Here is a 19,580-nt window from a genome sequence, read left to right on the forward strand (position 1 = left end):
AAATGCACTAATGCAACCAAACACTTAATACAGATCTGAGGATCAACTTGTGAACCATAACACTGACAATAAGAACAGTAAACCTTGTCACTCATTCCAGAATGACATTAAAATACATAACAAGACGTAGCATCGCAATTGTGTCACTGTTGTGTTTGACAGATATTTTACTTATTTAACATAAACCAAGATTCCAGTAGTGCAAAAATAAGGTTTCTTTATCGCATGGATTGTGCTATGTTACATTACATGTCACAGAGATTAATCAAAAATGTGTCTGTTTTTTTGTTTGTCGTTTTTGTATAGAGTACACAAAATTGAATTAATTAATTACTAAGTAATTCCATTAATTCAATACAAAACCACAGAGATCCACTATACAAGAATGAAATAGTGGAATGCATGGGGCTGATTGTTCTTATGTTGTATATATGATGCTTTGGCAATGTTGTTGTTACATTCATGCCAATAAAGCTAATTTGAATTAAATTGAATTGAATTGAATTGAGTGCTAGTCCACATTTGGCCTTAAGTTCCCCTTCACGTCACGAGTTATGTTCTCTCTTGCAAGGCACGGGGGAAAGGATCTTTTTACATGCCTGATCCATCCCTGACAATCTTCGGCAAATTTGTCCAGACACCCAGCATTCATTGTGTCCACGGGGGACATTTGATCACGTGGCTAGTGTTCATAAACGTTCCACTTCCATGAGGAAAATAATTCCTCTATGGAGATGAGGGATGGAGAGTAAGGTGAAGTGAAAAGCGACACCATCCTGGGACAGGCTGTAAACCATTCTGCGACTGGAAGCGATGGTGATACGTCAGATCGTCCCACATTCTGGATTCCCGCTCCCTTTTCCCCTTTCCTCACCTGGCAAAGGCTTTGGCATAAAGGAAGGAAAATTGGCACTCAGTGTATGTCCTAAAAGGTAGTTCATCCATTTTTATTTATTTTTAAATGTAGCAAAATTGTGATATAGGGTCATTGAATGCATCTTATTTCAAAGCAATGAAAAGTGATCCACAATTTAGTCCTTGACTTCGATTGTGCGGACTGTGTGAAGAGTTTTGAAAAAAAAGTGAACTCAGTATTGAGAAATGTAAGTTAAGTAATTGTAAAAACAAAACAAAAAAAAGTAAATAAGTAGTTTCTCTCTCTTTTTTTTTTGCTTAAGCATATCATGAAAGAAGCAGTCTGCACCATTAAAACAGATACATAAAACCACAATGTTCTCATTTCCATGTCCATTACATATTTACACTGTCAGTGTCACACATCAGTCCAAAATCTCCCATAATGTAGGTGGTGTTTAGATCTATCAACTGTCATTTCATTTAAAATTGAAATGAAATACTTTGACTTCCTTGTTTCTGTACAGTTACACTACGCTGCACAAAACTATGTGGACATCCCTGCACATACTTTTGTTGTGCTATTAGTTGTAACTGTTTTCAGCTACCTGGATGACTGCTACCTGTTTCTGGCAGGTAAGCCAGAAACAGGTAGCAGGACAAAGCTGCAGGGAGCAGATATCAGGCAGAAAGCCAGGAACAGCTACAGACAGCAGGAACACAAATGCACACCATGCCACACTTACTAAAGAAAAGGGGGTGATGAGCTATACACTGAAAGGAGTGATGAGATATTGAGAGGCGGGTTTGTCAGCAGGTAGGGATGATTTGGGAAGGTGAACAATCAGGTGACCAGGAGTGGTGGGAAATGACTTCCCAGATAGGGGAGTGAGAAGTTCAATTCAATGTTATTTCCATCGCCAGTCATAACAGAAGTTATCTAATTGCACTTTTCATATAGAGCAGATCTGGACTGTACTCTTTGTAATATTATTTACAGAGAACTTCCCACTATGAGCAAGCTCTTGGTGACAGAGGGACAGACTGAGCAAAATAAAAACAACTGAGGAAGCTGTCAAGACACTGTGTGCCAGGCCTTATCACCCAAAATCAGCGGTGGACCTCCCTGGTGCTCTTGTGGCTGAGAATGAATCCTGTAGCCGTGTTCCAAAATCTGCTGGAAAGCCTGAAACCAGAAGAGTCGAGGCTGTTGCAGCAGCAGATTAATGCCTGTGGTTTAAGATGGAGATGCTCTACATTCACTTATCAGTATAATGTCCATATTGTTTGGGTGTACACACTTTCAATGATGTGGTGGGTATTGTACTTCCAGTAATATCAGACCACACAATACCCAATAAATTTAGTGGGTGGGAGAGTGAACATGACATTACATTTGCAGAATCACTTAGTTCCAGGTATAAAATAAAGGTTGAGCTGGATAAAAATGAGAAAGATCAACATTCTTTATTTCATCTTTCTCATTCAGTCTGATGTTCAAGGTCAGACTTTGTGTGCTCAGGCAACATTGTTTAGACAACAACATCTGGGTGGGATTTTCCGCTGTTATCAGACCAGAGGGTTTAGCCACAATGACACCTTAAATAAGACATGTGTGTAGCTCCATCAAACAGCTTACTACTGATTGTAAATGTTTACACTTTCATTTAAAAAGAAAGAACCTGTAAACTTAATGTTGGCAGAAACCTTGTGGTTCTCAAACAGATTTTGTTTTACTTTGTCTGATTTTATCAAATTATTTATGTTTTTTTTTTTGCCCTTGTGCGATACCATATACTGGTACCTCAAGGCCTCTAAAAAGCCTTGTAATAAAACAATCTCAGGTGGGAAAATCACTCTTTGGTTGAAATGTTTACAACTCTACAATGAGGACTTTATTGTTAGGAGTCACAAGCCCAAAGGTTTGGGTACCACAGTGTAGGAGCAAAATGTTTGTAAAACAATATGGAGACACAGATAACTGTAACCAAGGGCTTGGAGAGTTTTTTAGCCTAGACTGCTTTTTAAGGTCATGCCACAACATGTCAATTGGATTCAGGTCAGGACATTGACTAGACCACTCCAAAGTCTTCATTTTGTTTTTATTAAGCCATTCAGAAGTGGACTTGCTGGTGTGTTTTGGAAGATTTTTTGGTAGAGAGCAGAATTCATGGTTTCATTTACCACAGCAAGTCTTCCAGGACCTAAAGCTGCAAAACAGCCCCAGACCATCACACTCCTACCACCATATATTTTACTGTTAGAATGATGTTCCTTTTCTGAAATGCTGTGTTACTTTTACACCAGATGTAATGGGATATACACCTTCCAAAAAGTTCTTCTTTTGTCTCGTCACTCCACAGAGTATTTTTCCAAAAGTCTTGGGGATCGTCAAGATGTTTTCTGGCAAAACGGAGATGAGCCTTTATGTTCTTTTTGCTCAGCAGGGGTGTTTGTTTCGGAACTCTGCCATGCAGGCCATTTTTGCCCAGTCTCTTTCTTATGGTGGAGTCGTGAACACTGACCTTAACTGAGGCAAGTCTAGACCCAGTCTACAGTCTACTTTGGATGTTGTTGTGTTTTTTGTTTTTTTTTTGTGACCTCTTGGATGAGTTGTCGCTGCGCTCTTGGGTTAAGTTTGGTAGGCCGGCCAATCCTGGGAAGGTTCACCACTGTTCCATGTTTTCACCATTTGTGGATAATGGCTCTCATGGTGGTTCGCTGGAGTCCCATAGGTTTAAAAATGACTTTATAACCTTTTCCAGTCTGATAAATCTCAGTTTCATTTGTTCCTGGATTTCTCTGTATTGCAGCATGATGTATAGCTTTTGAGGATATTTTGGTCTACTTCACTTTGTCAGGCAGGTCCTATTTAAGTGATTTCTTAATTGAGAACAGTAATCAGGCCTAGGTGTGGCTAGAGATGTGATAAATCAATATTTAAATTTGTTTGATGATCTGAAACATTCCAGTGTGACAAACATGGAAAAAAATAAGAAATCAGGAAGGGGGCAAACACTTTTTCACACCACTGTGTATGTCCTTTAATACATGCTCATGGGTTTCCCACTGTTGAAGAAACCATGATGTGTGCAGTGGTTAGTAAGTCATTATTATAATAGAAGAGATGTCAGCAGCTGTAAATGTTAAGAAATTGTAAATTAATGGCTTTTGGTCCAAATTTTGCAAATTATTTTGGGGTGTTTAACAGTGGAGTATCTTCCTGATTAACTATTCTATTCATTCTAAACTCACTGGCCACGGGCCAAACACCGCACACACCAGAAGTCGTGACACAAAAGTGACACAACTGAAGGTTCAAATATTCATAAAACACAAGACATTGCTACAAATCTGTGAGCTCGATCAAGAATTCGTGAACTCCTGTAGCCTATTACTACAGTAGTATTCATGGTGGTGAGCTCGAGGCTATTATTAGAAAGTTACGTCACGGCACAGTGGAGCGCATCTCTCTCTCTGTACAGCAGAACATCATAATCACCAGCAGAGAGCTGCTGGTCCCTCCTTCTCCCGCATGGACCGGAACCACGCATAACCACGTGACCCAGGAGCTCTGGACTGAACGAACATCTCACACCGCATCATGGCTGCGGAGGATGCGGCCGCGCGGTCCCGAACCGGAGCCCTGCTCTCACGCGGGGCTCCGCTCTCTCCCTCCCGCCTGCTGCTGCTCTCCCTCTCCGCCTGCACTCTGCTCCCCGCCCCGGCGCTCGGCTTGCTCGGCTTTCGGCCTGAGGAGACCGGGGCGGAGCTGTCCGTGGCGGACGGGGTGCTGAAAGCCACCGAGGGAACCCGCTTCATGCTGCGGGTTTATTACTCCACCTCCCCGCAGAGGCTCAACCGCACCGCAGGGACTCGCGCCAACAACGCCGCGCCCTGGATCGCCTTCATCGAGGAGCCAACTCCCGGGCGAGAGGGACAAGTTCACCCGAAGCGGAACATGTGCATGGACAAGAACACCAGGACGTCCGACATCGAGGTTTTAGGTTCTTTCAAGTCTGCGTCCAGTCAGAACTCAGTTCTTGTGGAGCTGCTGGCCAAGGACCTGCGGAAGGGGGAGAAGATCAAATACTACTCCATGTGCGCCTTTGACGGATCCAAATGGGAACACTACCGGACAAGGGATTTCTGGGTGGCCGTGGTGGAGCGCGCGGCTGTCCCGGAGCTCTGGTTGCAGGTGTTGGTGTCCGTCCTGCTGCTCGCGCTGTCAGCTCTTTTCAGCGGGTTGAACCTGAGCCTTCTGGCGCTAGACCCAGTGGAGCTTCAGGTCCTCCAGAACAGCGGCACCGACAAAGAGCAGAACTACGCGCGGAAAATCGAGTCGGTTCGTCGGCATGGTAACTACGTCCTCTGCACTTTACTGCTGGGGACCGCAATCATCAACGCCTCGCTCGCCGTGTGGGTGTGCCAGATCCTGGGCATGACCTGGCTCTCCACGGTCATCTGCGCCTTCGGGATTTTCTTCATCGGGGAGATCCTTCCACACTCTGTGGCGTCCCGTCACGGTCTGGCCATCGCCTCCAAAACCATCTGGGTGACGCGGCTGCTGATGGTGCTCTCCTTTCCCATCTCCTACCCCATCAGCAAACTGCTGGACCTCATCCTCAACCAGGAGATCTCCATCTTTTACACCCGAGAGAAACTCCTGGAGATGCTGCGCGTCACCGACCCGTACCACGACCTGGTCAAAGAGGAGCTCAACATCATCCAGGGAGCGTTGGAACTACGCACCAAAACCGTGGAGGACGTCCTGACGCCGCTGTCCGACTGCTTCATGCTGGCCTCGGACGTCGTGCTGGACTTCAACACCATGTCGGATATCATGCAGAGTGGATACACGAGGATACCGGTGTTCGAGAACGAGCGGTCCAACATCGTGGACATCCTTTTCGTCAAAGACCTCGCGTTTGTGGACCCGGACGACTGCACCCCGCTGAAGACTATCACCCAGTTCTACAAACACCCGCTGCACTTCGTCTTCAACGACACCAAACTGGACGCCATGCTGGAGGAGTTCAAGAAAGGTGAGGGTGGCGCGCAGGGGTGTGTGTGTGTGTCTGTTTCAGGCGTGGGGCCCTAACTGGGAAAAGTTCAGCAAGTGACATTATTGAAGTTCATACAAGATTATAAAGACATTGTTTGAAATTGCAGACACATAGAAAAATACATTTAATCAGAGAAAAATACCTGCAAAGGAGGTTATCTGGTTAACACATTGTCTCTTCCCCAAGTAGCATATGGTAATAATACTGTATTTGTAGCCTATAATGATTATGGGATACTTTATTCTGTCTTTCCTCATCTCTCTCACTCATGATGCATGTGTTGTGTTCATCATCATCAAGGCTCCTCGAAGCAGCAATACTTCTTGCAGCTGTGGTGCCAGAGTTAGTACTGGCATGCAGGGGAAAGGGAAATGAGCCCACATGGAGTCTGGCATCTGTTGGGTGTTTAGTTACAATGGTTACCTCTAGGTGTGGGGTACAGCAGCTGAGGCTCTGGGTGCTGACTCGCCTGTTCATCCTGGTCCCTTTGACACCTCTTTGTCTGTTGAGTAGCCTTTAATCTACAAGTCATCAAGATGACACCTCCATCATCTCTTTTATTTCCATTCTTTTAACAAAGACCGAAGGATTACACTCATGTGGGGAAATTGTAACAACCCCAGGAAGAAGACATCTCTTCAGATTTGTAAAACCAAATGATACTGGAAAGTTGAAATAAAATAAGCTTTTATTTTTTAGAGTCTTGAAAGATTTACACATCTGGAGACATGAGACTGTCACCCGGCAGTGATGATGTGTGAGCATCTAAAAAATCCTGTGCAGGAGATCAAACACACATCATGCAAAAAGTAATTATAACCAAGCAATATGCCTTCCAGGTGTTCTTATCAAGACCATAAAGCCCATGTGGTACGCTTGGTCAAGGCCCCTGGGATATGTGGAGCATGTAAGTGAACTCACAGGTTCATTTCATATCACACAGTGTGAGAAGGGTCTAACCAAATGGGCTGTGTTTCTCACAGTGGAATACTGTTTCTCTCATGATTGTCAACTTTTGTCTGGGACATCTCAAAATGGCACATTGTGTAGGCGGTCAAGATGAAGAAACGTCAGGTGAAATTTAAGGGGAGAGTCAAGAGTTTTCAGAAATACAGAATTACTTCTATTTAGATACACATGGTCAAATAGGTTTATTTAAACAGGCAGTGTGAAGGAAAAAAAAACAATTCAAACCACTCCACTTTCTTGATGACCTCCTTTATGTATGTTCAATTTAGGAAAAACATGTTCAGACAGTGAGCATTTGTACTATGTTTACTGGCTGCATAATGCCACAGACAGACAACTTTTAATGAATATAGGGAAATGTAAACTGAGCCTCGAGGCTGCTCATTCGTTAACACTGAAGTATTGTGAATGTGTATCTGTGTAAATATGAAGCGGAAAAGAGTTTGCAGTCTGCATAGCCCCTCCCTGCAAGAAAAAAAAAGTTAAAACCCAGTTTGCAGTGCTGCTGCGGCAGAACAGTTTATTCTCCTGTAAGGAGTCAGCTGGTATTCCTGCTCTATTATAGAGTGAAATGGGTGGGGTGCTCACCAGCCAATCACAGGCCTCGCTATTTGTCACAGGCCTTGCTGCATGTTCAGGCAGCCTGCAGAGTCAGCATTGTCTATTTTTTTTTCTGCTGGGTTTATGGTGAGGACAGGTAGAGACAGAGGTAAACCTCAAAGGACACCTTGTTCTAGACAGCATGTATTTGCATTTTTGCTTCTTTCATACCCACTGAGTGAAAATCTAGTTGTACCTAAATGTATTATTTTCAAGATGACCACTTTGCACATTTTGAAAATGCATTGAAATGTCTATGGGACGATTTTACAAAAGCAAAGACGCAATTTACAAATTTCAGCTGATAATTTTATACATTGATCTCCATTCTTCTCTCTTACTTTAACCTTCTTATGTATGTATGTCATGATGAACACAAACATGACTCCTGTGTCACTTTGCCACAGGGGGATCTGGAAGAGATAATCTGCACAGACTACAGGATTATAAACAAGGCCTTTCCCTCTGTCTTTCTCCCTGTGTTGCTCTCTAACTCCACCCATGCCTTCTCCTCTCTCTTTAACAACACTTTCAGGCACTGCGGCAGAAAAAAACACAGATTCACTCATTCGCTTTAATGAGACCCTATGCAGCAGTGGATGGTGCCACAGAGAGCTCTGGGAAAAACAAAGCAGCACAATAAGATGTGTAGTGTCTTGGCACAGTAAATCAAACAGGTCCTCCTTGTTTTTGTTTCTTCTTTTAACTGTAGCATGTAGCAACATACCCACAATAACGCAGCCCTTTGTGTTGTTGTTAGCATATCACTGCTGTGGGTTTGAATGCATCCTACAAAGTTGAGAAAAGTGGGTCTCATATTCACTGTTGAACATACTGGAGGTCCTCCGCTGCTGGCCAGCAGCATGTTTCTGACCAGTTTAACTGCAGTTATTCTCTGATCTGTTTTTGTCTGTTTCTGATTCTTTCTCCACTTACACATTTACACTCTATATGTCAGCTGATCAGCTTTCTCATTGTAATTTTCCTTCAAATTAATACATTTGATTTGTGTAGATTCTATAAAAAGTGGGAAAAAGTCAATGTTTTAAAGTGTTATGTCACAAGTAACTCTCAACTCCAAGTCCTAAACTTTGTGTTCAGCGTCCAAAATAAGTCATTAGGTGCCCTTCAACGAATGTAATGCTGTTGGATTTTAGTTACAAGTTACAAAGATTGACTGAGCTGACTTCTTAACCACAACTCAGAGTGTTATGGAGTAGATACCCAACAAGGTTAAATTTTCAAATTACTGTAATTCGGTTTCAAGCAGGTCTTAACTATGCATAGAAATAAAGCTGTTTGAAGTATGTTGAAACAATGGTTACTGTAAACTACATATGTTAAAAGCAAATCTGTGCTTCAGGGAGAGTTCCTTAGCTGCAATAGAAGATACGAGAAGAGTGTGATGGAAGAAACAGTATCTGGGGAATAAATCAAGTTAATAAAACACTGATTTCACTACATTTAAAGACACTGCAGAGGTGTAGCAGAGAGTCCGCCAGTCTACTGGCACTAAAGAGGGATTATTTGGCCTGAATGCTAAGCAGTATGTCTGGCACAAATGAAGCCAGCCAAGTAACACCTTCCCCACTGTGAGGAATGGCAGCAGTAGCATGCTTGTATGGAGAACCATGTCAATGCAAGAGAAATCTTATTTAGACAGACAGGAAGCTCAACGGTGAACATTACATAAATATCCTGGACAAGAGTCTGCAAACTTCTGCCAGAAACCTCAAGCTAGAGAAGGAGGCTGTCTTTCAGAAATGAGCCAAAACACACTACTTTAATCACATTGAAGCTCAAATCTTCTGCCTGTCACCACCTGACAATTAACCCAAGAAAGAGGAAAGGCAAGCAAATACTGTAGCTTTCTGTCTCAGAGTCCAAATGTAAATGAGTGTTGGTAGGCACCAGATGTGATAAATATTGACAAAAGAAGAAAAATACCTGATATATTTTTATTAAAAAAATGTATTTATGATTTACTCTTACCCTTTATTAATAGGGAACTGCTGTAATTAAGGGGGGCCATATCCACACAACACAACCCAGGAGACGTCTCCCAGGAGGCTGCGTATAAAATATTCAGTGTGCTGTATTTCCAGTGTGTCTCCCAGCCATCTGCTCTTTATATTCATGTAATAATTCACATGTTTCAGTTGATCAGCCCTCATCCTGAAAACACAGGTACATGTGGTGAAATAATAGTCATCCAAAGTAATCTTAAGCATTTTAAATGAACGAACAGGCTGTAATGAGTTTAAAATTTAGGAGGTTTTAGAGTCCTTCCTGGTCCATAGCACCCAAGCCTAAAATCATTCATCAGTAAATATTTTATTCTCTGGTATTGTTTAGTTTTAGTACCTGTAAAGCTTCACAGATGGGATCCTGCAATGACACTAGATGAAGTGAATTTAGTCATTAGAAGAACACATTAACAGGTCTTGCCACTGAAAGAGGTGGTTGCTGCCAGAGTGTGAAGGGACAAGGGATGGATTCATTACAGGGTAGCATTTATATCAATTACCATGACTCACAATGAAAATGTATTCTTTTTTTATGCTCGAATGAATGATCAAGTATGGATGTAGAGTTTCATTTTCTTACTTCTTACTGCGGATTCCTCATTACTAAATTACCATACCATATGTTGTGCAAGCAAGCTCGCAGCCTGGCCACTGGGAAACTTAAATCTCATCTGGGCCATCATTAATTACTTAACAGAAGGACAGCTTTTAAAAAATTTAAAAAACTGTTGAAGAAATCTGGACTTTCCAACAATGGTTTAATCTGCTGTTTGATTTTTTCTAATTGGATTCACTCAGTGCATCACAGGACATTATTTCTGAGTAATTATGTATCCCTCGGGAAACAGCTGTGTTACCTGTTGAGTTACATAAAAGGAGCCAAAATAACAAAACCCAGTACTTGAGTGAGATAAGATTTTCTTGGATATAGTTTTCATTGAGCGCTGAATTTATCAAAAACTGAAATTCATCAAAAATAGTGAAAACAGTCCACAGTAGATGGATTATTTGGAGTGTGCAGAAAAAGTTGAAGATTTGGCTTGAGCTCATCACCTTTGTAATGTGTCATGCATCCTTTCTCTTTCCCATCTTTTATCACTTTTCTTTGCCCCCTGCATCTACCAAAAAATCCCAATAATAATTAGCAACATATTTTATTTCACATATGCTTTATCGGCCATGTAGTGTTAAAGTTTAATTTTATTTAAAATTCTGGTGTAGATCCCAAGGTTCCCAAAGATACATCAATAAGCTATTCACAGGGATGTCTTCAGTTTGAATATACAGTTTGTTTTATATCAAGTCAGTCTTCCAATCAGAAAACTGATTTTATAACTTTGAGGAAACTTGTGGGGAAATCAAGGAAATTAAAGAATTTTAGGGCGTCAAAAAAATACCAAACAGAAACAAAATGTGAAGAAGACACTGATGGAGAAACTAAAACTAAAACTGAACTGAAATTGGAGATGTGGTTCTTAAATCTGCAGAAGATGGAGAGAAAGAACATATAACACATTAGCTGCAAATACTCTCTTTCACTCTGTTCTGCAAGGCTGACCCATTTAGCTGAATGCTGCTCTGCCAGACTTGTGTTTAGTGACTCTGTGTGTGTATTGGCGTGTGTGACAGAGGTAGTAGGCCTATTTGGCAGGCAGAGAGTGTAGAAGCAGAGAAAGAATCTCAGTGAGGAAGTTGATTTGGAGCCAGACTGCTGAGGAGGAGCCACAAACAACGATTCACTCTGTTTTCTGGCAGTGTGTGTATGTGTGCAGGGAGTGCACGAGTATTTGTGCATGCGTGTTGTGTGTTTGTGTGTGTGTGTGAGCCCATGGACACTGACAGTAAAGTTGTGAATTATGTAATGGTGGGATGACTGACTCAAGGACAAAACTGTAGCTGCCTGCAATGCAGATACAACCCTTTCCTCTTGTGCCTTCCATGCCATTTACAGAACCGCCTACCTTAAATTAACTTAAATAAGCACTTAACATTTAAGATCCTGTCAGCCTGATTAAAGACTGCTCTGTTTTGTTTTATTTTCTTCTGCAAAATCTGCTCTTGGATGAGTTTTTCATCCAGCAGTGCATGGATTATTAATTATTCCATTTATCTTTGGAAAACCCCCAACATTTTTACCCTCAAAAGCATACACTCATCATCCTGGAGGTAAACACAGCAGAAGCACTGCGGATTCTGGAAATGTCATCTGAGTGTGTTTATGTGATGGATCCAGAGACTGTGTGTTTTGTATTGAATCCTCCCTGCTGTTACACCCACTCCATTCAGCTCCTGCTGTTTCCCGACTTACTGAACATCAGACTGCAGAGCTCCTCTCCCACTCAGCGTGAGTCATACATGTGAGAGGCGATGTGAGCTTTACACAAATCTAATCCAAACTCTAAATATAAAATCTAATGATTTGAAAATACTCAACCACTGTAACTGTATTCTGGTATCTCGTGACTCACTTGTTCAGTGAATAACAGCAACAACATCCATACCTTTTTAAAAAAAAACTTTCACTGCAACTAACTGCTGCAATTTTAATTTATTAATGTAGTTATGTTTCAGAGGATCTGAGGAAATCTCCATATTTCTCTTGCTGTCAGTAAAATCTAAACATATATTGAAGCCAGGTTGTTGTACTGTGACGCTTCATCAACTCCTTTGCCATCCAATCAGTTTTAAATCACGTGATCGAGTATTTTCCATTACTGGGGGAGCAAACCAATTTTACATGAAGAATCACAAGAATTAGATCACTAATCGACACACGTATACATAAGATAATTATACCTATTACAATTCCTGAATATACACATAATTCACAATCCCCATATTGTCTTAATTTACATTTAAATGAATGATGAAGAAGAGGTTCAGTCACTGTGAACAGTTGCATAATTGTGATAAATGGGCGTACTTATAGTTTTAATTGGGTTAACTTTAATTGACATATTCTTGAAGTGGGTTTGTGGCTGCAAGTCTGCTGGTTTGAATCCTGGACTAGCTTTATTCTGGATGGAAAAACTGAATGAGGAAAAGCAATTCCCTCCCTTATTATTTCATATTTTTACATTTTGGTTAAAAAGTTTCTTCAGTGAAATCAAAGTGCATATTCTTTCTGTCACCACAGTCGAGTATCATGTCTGCCCATGTTATGTTCTACAGACATTGTTTACAGCAGAAAAAGTGATTATCTTGTTTAAATACTCCTTATTAATGTTTTTAAATTGTATTTATTCATTTACACTTTAGTCTTTGTGTTTTATGTAAGATTTTCTTCTGTTTTTTTACTATTGATGTCTATTAACATACTCTTTTTTTTTTTTTGTTCAGGTGCTGCTATCTGCAAGGGTGTTAAACAATGCATTGTGGGTTAAAAGCAAATCTGATTTGAGCTTTCCGATTAATGTCACCCTCCAGGGAAGTCCCACCTCGCCATTGTGCAGCGAGTAAACAACGAGGGCGAGGGCGACCCTTTCTATGAGGTGCTGGGAATCGTCACCCTGGAGGACATCATCGAGGAGATCATCAAGTCAGAGATCCTGGACGAGACAGACCTCTACAGTATGTACGCACACACACGCACACGTAACATGTCAAAATATTTTGAAACATAAAAAAGTGTGATTTGAACATCCTCATTTTGTGTGTGTTGGTGTGTGTGTATGTGTGTGTCCTGTCAGCTGATAATCGCTCAAAGCGCCGTGTTTCTCACCACGAGCGCAAGCAGCAGGACTTCTCCATCTTCAAACTGTCAGAGAACGAGATGAAAGTGAAGATTTCTCCTCAGCTTCTCCTGGCAACGCATCGCTTCCTCTCCACAGGTAACAGCCAATCAGCTTGCTGCTGATGCTGTTCCTGTATCTCTATACTTCATGGAACAAACATCCTCACGAGGAAGGAGCTTTTATTCCTTCTACCATGTCGCAAAACCGAATAATCTCAGGGCAGTGTACCATTAACGTCCACATATGGAAGAGTAAAATGAGAATGAGAAAACCCTAATAAAGTCAAAATATTCAGTAACACTGACGCTTTCCTCCATCCTTCAGAGGTGGAGCCCTTCAAACCAGGTCATATCTCAGAGAAGATCTTGTTGAGGCTGATCAAACACCCCAGTGTGGTTCAGGATCTCAAGTTTGATGAGAAAAACAAGCGAGCAACACAGCACTTCCTTTTCCAGCGCAACAAACCTGTGGACTACTTCATCCTGGTGCTGCAGGTAGACTTCCTGTCTTTATGTTTTGGACATTTGTGGTTCAGTCCCTCCACAACATTTTGAGAGGCTCTTTCAATATGCTGTTGCTGTTGTGGTTATTAAAACTCTCTGAGGGCTGCAAACGATACATTGATGTGTCCTGGGTTGATAAAGAGTCTAGGCCATTATGTTAACATTGGAAATGATGCACAGTAATTAACAGAAGATAAGATGCAAACTAAAAAACATGTTTATCTTCTTGTGGTGTTTCTCTGGTGTGTTCAGGGTAGAGTTGAGGTGGAGTTTGGTAAAGAGGCGCTGAAGTTTGAGAATGGAGCTTTTTCTTACTTTGGGGTACCTGCCATCATGCCAACAGGTATAAATACACACACAAACATCTTATAATTGCATTGTTATGGGGACATTTCAATGACAAACCGCTCCCAGACCCCCAAACCTAACCTCCTTCCTATCCTCCACAGACCTAAAATACACTCCTGCCTTAACCTGACCACCTAAATTCAATCCAGATTTTAATATTTACCCTAAAGTGAAGAGATAATTGTAATTTAGAAGAACTGAGGGATGTTCCACAGCCTCACGCCAGATGTTTTAACATAGAAGTGGCAATAGAAACAGACACAAAAACACACAAACATTGAAAAGCTTAAATATATAAATTCACACAAGCACAGAAACACAAGGCCAAAAATAAAACCAATTCCACTCTTGATAGCTTTTTTAATTAATTACACACAAACGCACAACAGAAGAGATATACTGCATACTGCAGGGAAATCAAAACAGTTCAATCACAAGAAATATGTGAACATTTTCAATTTATTCAACTGCCAAACCCTTGAATGCAGCATTCATCAAGTAAAGTGAATGAGATGAATGAACATTTTAAAGCCATTCACTTGTTAAGCGAGGTGAAATGAGTTTGCGTCCCTGAGCTCACTTTGTCAATGACTGATTGACAATACCAGTTCTCGTCTTGTCCTTGAGAATGTGTAGGACAAATATTTAAAGTCTATGCTTCCTCTGCAGTCCACAGATCCCCCTCTCGCAGCAGTGGTTTGGACCGCTCTGAGTCTATGCCGTACGGAGGAAGCATGGGCCAACTGAACGGAGGGGGGAACGTCTACCTGCCAGACTACTCTGTCAGACAGCTCACACATCTACAGATCATCAAGGTAGCATCTGAATCTCAAATGACCTCAGTCTGGATTTCTTCCTTTTAAACATTCTGTTTTCGCCTTTACTTTGATCTGTGAAGACAATAGCGTGTGGAGTTTCAGGCTGGGTTTTCTTTTCTTTCATTTATTTGGTGATTTGATTTGGGGTTAATTGTAGGCAGCAGATGTTGTACATTTAGAATGAACTTATAAAATATAACATGTCAGAATGTGAAAAAGAGGAAACATCCAAAGTTCTGCCAGCCGTCCCCAGAGGGTTCATTACACTGCACAATGTGAAAGTTTTGGATGGAGTCAACAACATGACATTTTTGCTATTCTTAGGGCCAACTGAGATATGAAAATTGTGACAGTATAAGATAACTTGCTCGTAAAGCTGGTAAAAGTCAACAGTAGATAGATGACAGGAAATGAGGGGAGAGAGAGAGATGGGGAGAGTAAAACTGGGGTTGTTGTGGTTTACAGCTGGAACCTACACACCTATTATGGGATAGCGGAAATGGAAGATGAGGGGTCACAGCAAATATTAGCATTCAGGGACCATGGATGTCCACAGCAGATTTCATGAAAATGTGTTTTTGAGATAACTTGTCATGGACCACAGTTTTAGTCAAAAGGAAGGATGATGGAGCTAGACGGGGGTCAGGGGGTCACTAAAGCTGTCAGGAATCTTCCCCTTGTGACTATGAATATCTTCCTTTCTGCTAGCAAGGCAAAAATAAAGTTGAATACAACAAATGCAGAGGACATGTTGGGTTTCTGTAAACATCACAGAGTCCGCTCTAGACCTGCTCTTTTATGAAAAGCGCTCTGAGATAACTGTTGTTGTGATTTGGTCACAGCTGGCTTAAAACCGCGACAAAAAAACCCCCAGGACAATGACACAAACTGCAGAAAAGGTACCATTTATTTCAAACTAAACAGAAACAACTTAATATTCCAAAAAATCATATGAAGTATGATTATCAGTAGATCAGTCATGTCAGCGGGTATGCATGCAAAATATCGAGGAGTGTGGAGCATAGGGAACAGGGTATCGCTCCTCTCTAGCCCCCATTGCAGAACAAACGACGCGCTCTTATAGTGGAGACCACCGGGCCCAGGTGGTTCCAACAGCTGATGATTTTAACCACGCCTCTTGACATCTGCAACACAGGACACAAAGAGACAGACATCCCAGCAGCCGAAAGATGGGGACGTTACACGTATATAAATAAAACTGAATTGAATTGAATTGAATCGACATGATATTAGTTACAGCCTGAAAGCTTTTTTTGCATAACATGGAAAAGAAAAATAAGTAAAACTCACTGCTGTTGCGTTAAACCTTTTATGTCCAACACTGGGGAAAAACTCTATGTATTGTATTTATATTATGAGTTTAACAACATGTGATTCTTCAGTTAAAACATAAACATGATCAACAATACATCAGCAATCAATTAAACTGTGACAGTGTTCTGTTATTTCAGTAATTTAAACACATTTACCTATAGGCTTCATATAAATGTACTACAGCTGCACATTAACCTTTATTTGAGAACAATCTAATAATTTAATAATACCTATAATGCTTTAATGTGTCAGATCACCCGGAGCCACTACCAGAACGCTTTAACAGCCACCCGGATGGACAACTCTCCTCAGACGCCTGATGCTGACACCCGTCTGACAGAAGGCAACACCCTGATACCGGAGCCTCCGACAACGGAACACGGGGCCACCCTAATGCCCCCGCAGCCCACCACCACCACCCTCATGCCCCCACCCAGAGAGCAGGGCCGGCCCAGCTCAGCCCGAACCCGAGGACAGCAGTCCAGCGTCCCACACAGCACCTCGCTGCTGAACGAGAAGAACCGCATCGTCCGTAAGTTTCCTCGACTCCAGAGGCATGTGGTGATTAGTCCAAACATAGAGTGTCAAAGGGCAAATGAGGATCCTGCTGCATGTTTACAGTTCAGACCGACCGTCAATAAAATATTATGTGAACCAACAAACAAAAGCTGCTCTCTCAAATTAGTTTTGTCTGGATCCATACGGGCGTAATATTCAGGACGAACAGAGTTTAATAACCTCAGCCAGCTCGAGCTGCAAAAAGATGTTTTTAAAAATATTGTGACAGAGACGCAGTCTGAGGAGAGATAAACAGATGACAGAGAAAACAAACAGAAAGAAAAGGTGGGAGTATCTCAGTGTGGGGGGGGGGGGTTTGTACTTACTATGTTTTAGGACATGTTTGGGAAATAAACTAAATGAGAACCAGCTTAACATTTAGACTTTGGACATTTTGGTTCGACCTCAATGAGTTTGGTTTGGGTTGGTTGGGTTAAAATTAAGTTCATGTAATAGTGGGTCATGGTAGGGCAATTTTCAAAATGTATTTCAAGTGAACCTTTAATTCCACACCCAAAAATATTCACATGTACAATCCAAGTGCAACATACATAACATTTCTGTAACTCTATATTGAGGTTTTATGTTAATGTGTTGCAGCAGTGACGTTTACAGCGGTTATAATCTTCCATAACCATCTCTTCTACTGTGGACTACAGTTTAAATGAACCATCTTTTTTTAAATTTGTCACTGAAGGCAAACATGATGAGATTAAAACCATCTGAAATATTGATGCACCACTTGAAATTAGTTATTTTGTTCCTAAGCGTTTTGCGAAATGACGCATCTCAAGAAGACCAACGGCAAATGTTATAACACTGAGGAAAAATAATTAGCCATTGCTGATTACAAAACCAACCTTCTACCATCAGGTAGTCTAATTAAAGACACAAGTGCCTTATTCGTTTTGAGTACAAATAAAAAAAGAAAGTTTTTATTTTGTAGATGTGTTATTTTGGCCAACAGAAATAACAAAAAGATGGGTGTTTGTCAAGTGCATATTGTATGGCTCTATGTATTGTTGGCTGCGGCTCAGGTGTTGGAGCAGGTTGGCTGTTAATCGGTAGGTTGGCGGTTCAATCCCTGGCTCCCAGGCCGCATGCCGATGTGCCCTTGGGCAAGATACTGAACTCCCGAATTGCCACTGGCGGCTGTTCCGCCATTTACATATTGTCATTGTGTGAATAGAATAAGTTAAAGATAAAGAAACATTTGCAGCAGAGAGTTATGTTGGTTTTTTTTTTTTTTTTTACTTTAAATTAATGACAAATTGGCAACTAGTTCTCTCTCATGACCTGCCCTAAATGGAAAGGTATCACATGTATTCTGATGCGTGCTTCTGTCTACATGTATGTGTGTGCTGCAGGTAGTAAGTCGGATGGCCAGAAGAGTCCCAGTGATTCAGTGTTTCTCCGGATGGATGAGATCCCCTACATCAGAGAGGACAGATCGGAGACTGACACACACACTGGTACGATATCAACCTCCATTTATGCAAACAGATGTTTTCACACAAAAAATGTGATTGATCACAACAACCCTTACAGCTAACCTTCTACATGTGATGGTAACGTTAATAAATTCTAGTGATTTAACGTTATTTTTTCTGCTTCCACTTTTGACCTGGGTGGTTAGCATGAGCAGAGATAGTCACCATGTGTAAAGAAATAGGAGAAACATCTTTAACAGCACCACTTACTGAATAAAGCAATCTTATTTTCACATCCAAATATTTTCCAGCAAGTAGCAATTTCCCAAATTTGTACTAGCTGAGGGGCCTACAGGACTTTAATCTCTCCTCCAACCGAGACCAAAGCTGTTCTTCATTGACAGGGTCATGACTATGTCTCTCTCTCTCTCTCTCTCTCTTAGACATGGCCTCCATTCCCATAGAAACGGACACATCTCCTTTCATCAGCAGCCTCTCGCTGAGTGGCTCAGAGGACACACTCGGCAAGAAACTCCTGCTCAAACTCAGTCAGTCTCTCTCTCACAAACCCACATTTCTGTGTCTATACTTGTGAGGACATAATGCATTATCTAGTGTCTAACCTTAACCATCACAACTACAAATGCATAACCCCAACCCGTACTCTAGCCTAAACTAAATTCAAACCTTTATGCCGAGTCTTAATCTTCAAACAGTGCGTAGTGAGGATGGAAGGACTGGCCACAATGTCTTCACTGCGCTGGTTTAAAACCAATAATGGTCCTCACAAAGATAGTAATATAACACCTCCTCCCACCCACACACACACACACACACACACACACACACACACACACACAGGCACACAATCCATCTATCAACCAACCTTTTTCTGTTTCCCTCTCTCTTTCCCTCCTTGGCGTTCATTCACATGCAAACACAACCACCATAGGAAACACACACACACACACACACACACACACACACACACCCACACACACACACACACACACACACACACACCCACACACACACACACACACACATAGCTTCCCCTCCAGAATCTGCCTCCTACTTACACTCACATTTTTGTTTTCAATTTGCCCACTTGGCATTCCCATGTTGTTTCTTAAACGACCATGCCAGTGTTTTTCCTCTACAAAGGTACACATTATTATTGGCCAATTTGCAAAGCATAGATTATAAGACAAGAAACTACACGTAAAGATAAAACTAGACACAAACAAAAAAAATAGTTTGTGACGTTTTTGAATGGACATGCTTCATGTCACTCTGTATGAAAACCATCTTGTTTCGATTTGAGTCTACACAAAATT

General features: G+C 41.5%; 1 protein-coding gene across 1 annotated transcript in view; it reads left to right on the top strand.

The window, feature by feature from the left end:
* Nucleotides 1-4,459: 4,459 nt before the first annotated feature.
* The window catches only part of LOC123970207 (metal transporter CNNM1-like), a 16,698-nt gene continuing 1,577 nt past the window's right edge, over nucleotides 4,460-19,580 (top strand). The window contains exons 1-9 of the mRNA XM_046048126.1: nucleotides 4,460-5,900; nucleotides 12,944-13,087; nucleotides 13,207-13,347; nucleotides 13,576-13,745; nucleotides 14,007-14,097; nucleotides 14,772-14,917; nucleotides 16,508-16,787; nucleotides 18,181-18,285; nucleotides 18,687-18,791. Coding sequence (XP_045904082.1) covers nucleotides 4,460-5,900; nucleotides 12,944-13,087; nucleotides 13,207-13,347; nucleotides 13,576-13,745; nucleotides 14,007-14,097; nucleotides 14,772-14,917; nucleotides 16,508-16,787; nucleotides 18,181-18,285; nucleotides 18,687-18,791 — 2,623 coding nt within the window. The remainder of the gene's footprint in view (nucleotides 5,901-12,943; nucleotides 13,088-13,206; nucleotides 13,348-13,575; nucleotides 13,746-14,006; nucleotides 14,098-14,771; nucleotides 14,918-16,507; nucleotides 16,788-18,180; nucleotides 18,286-18,686; nucleotides 18,792-19,580) is intronic.

The sequence above is a fragment of the Micropterus dolomieu genome, linkage group LG01 (genome assembly GCF_021292245.1).
Source record: "Micropterus dolomieu isolate WLL.071019.BEF.003 ecotype Adirondacks linkage group LG01, ASM2129224v1, whole genome shotgun sequence".
In the NCBI taxonomy this organism is placed as follows: domain Eukaryota; kingdom Metazoa; phylum Chordata; class Actinopteri; order Centrarchiformes; family Centrarchidae; genus Micropterus; species Micropterus dolomieu.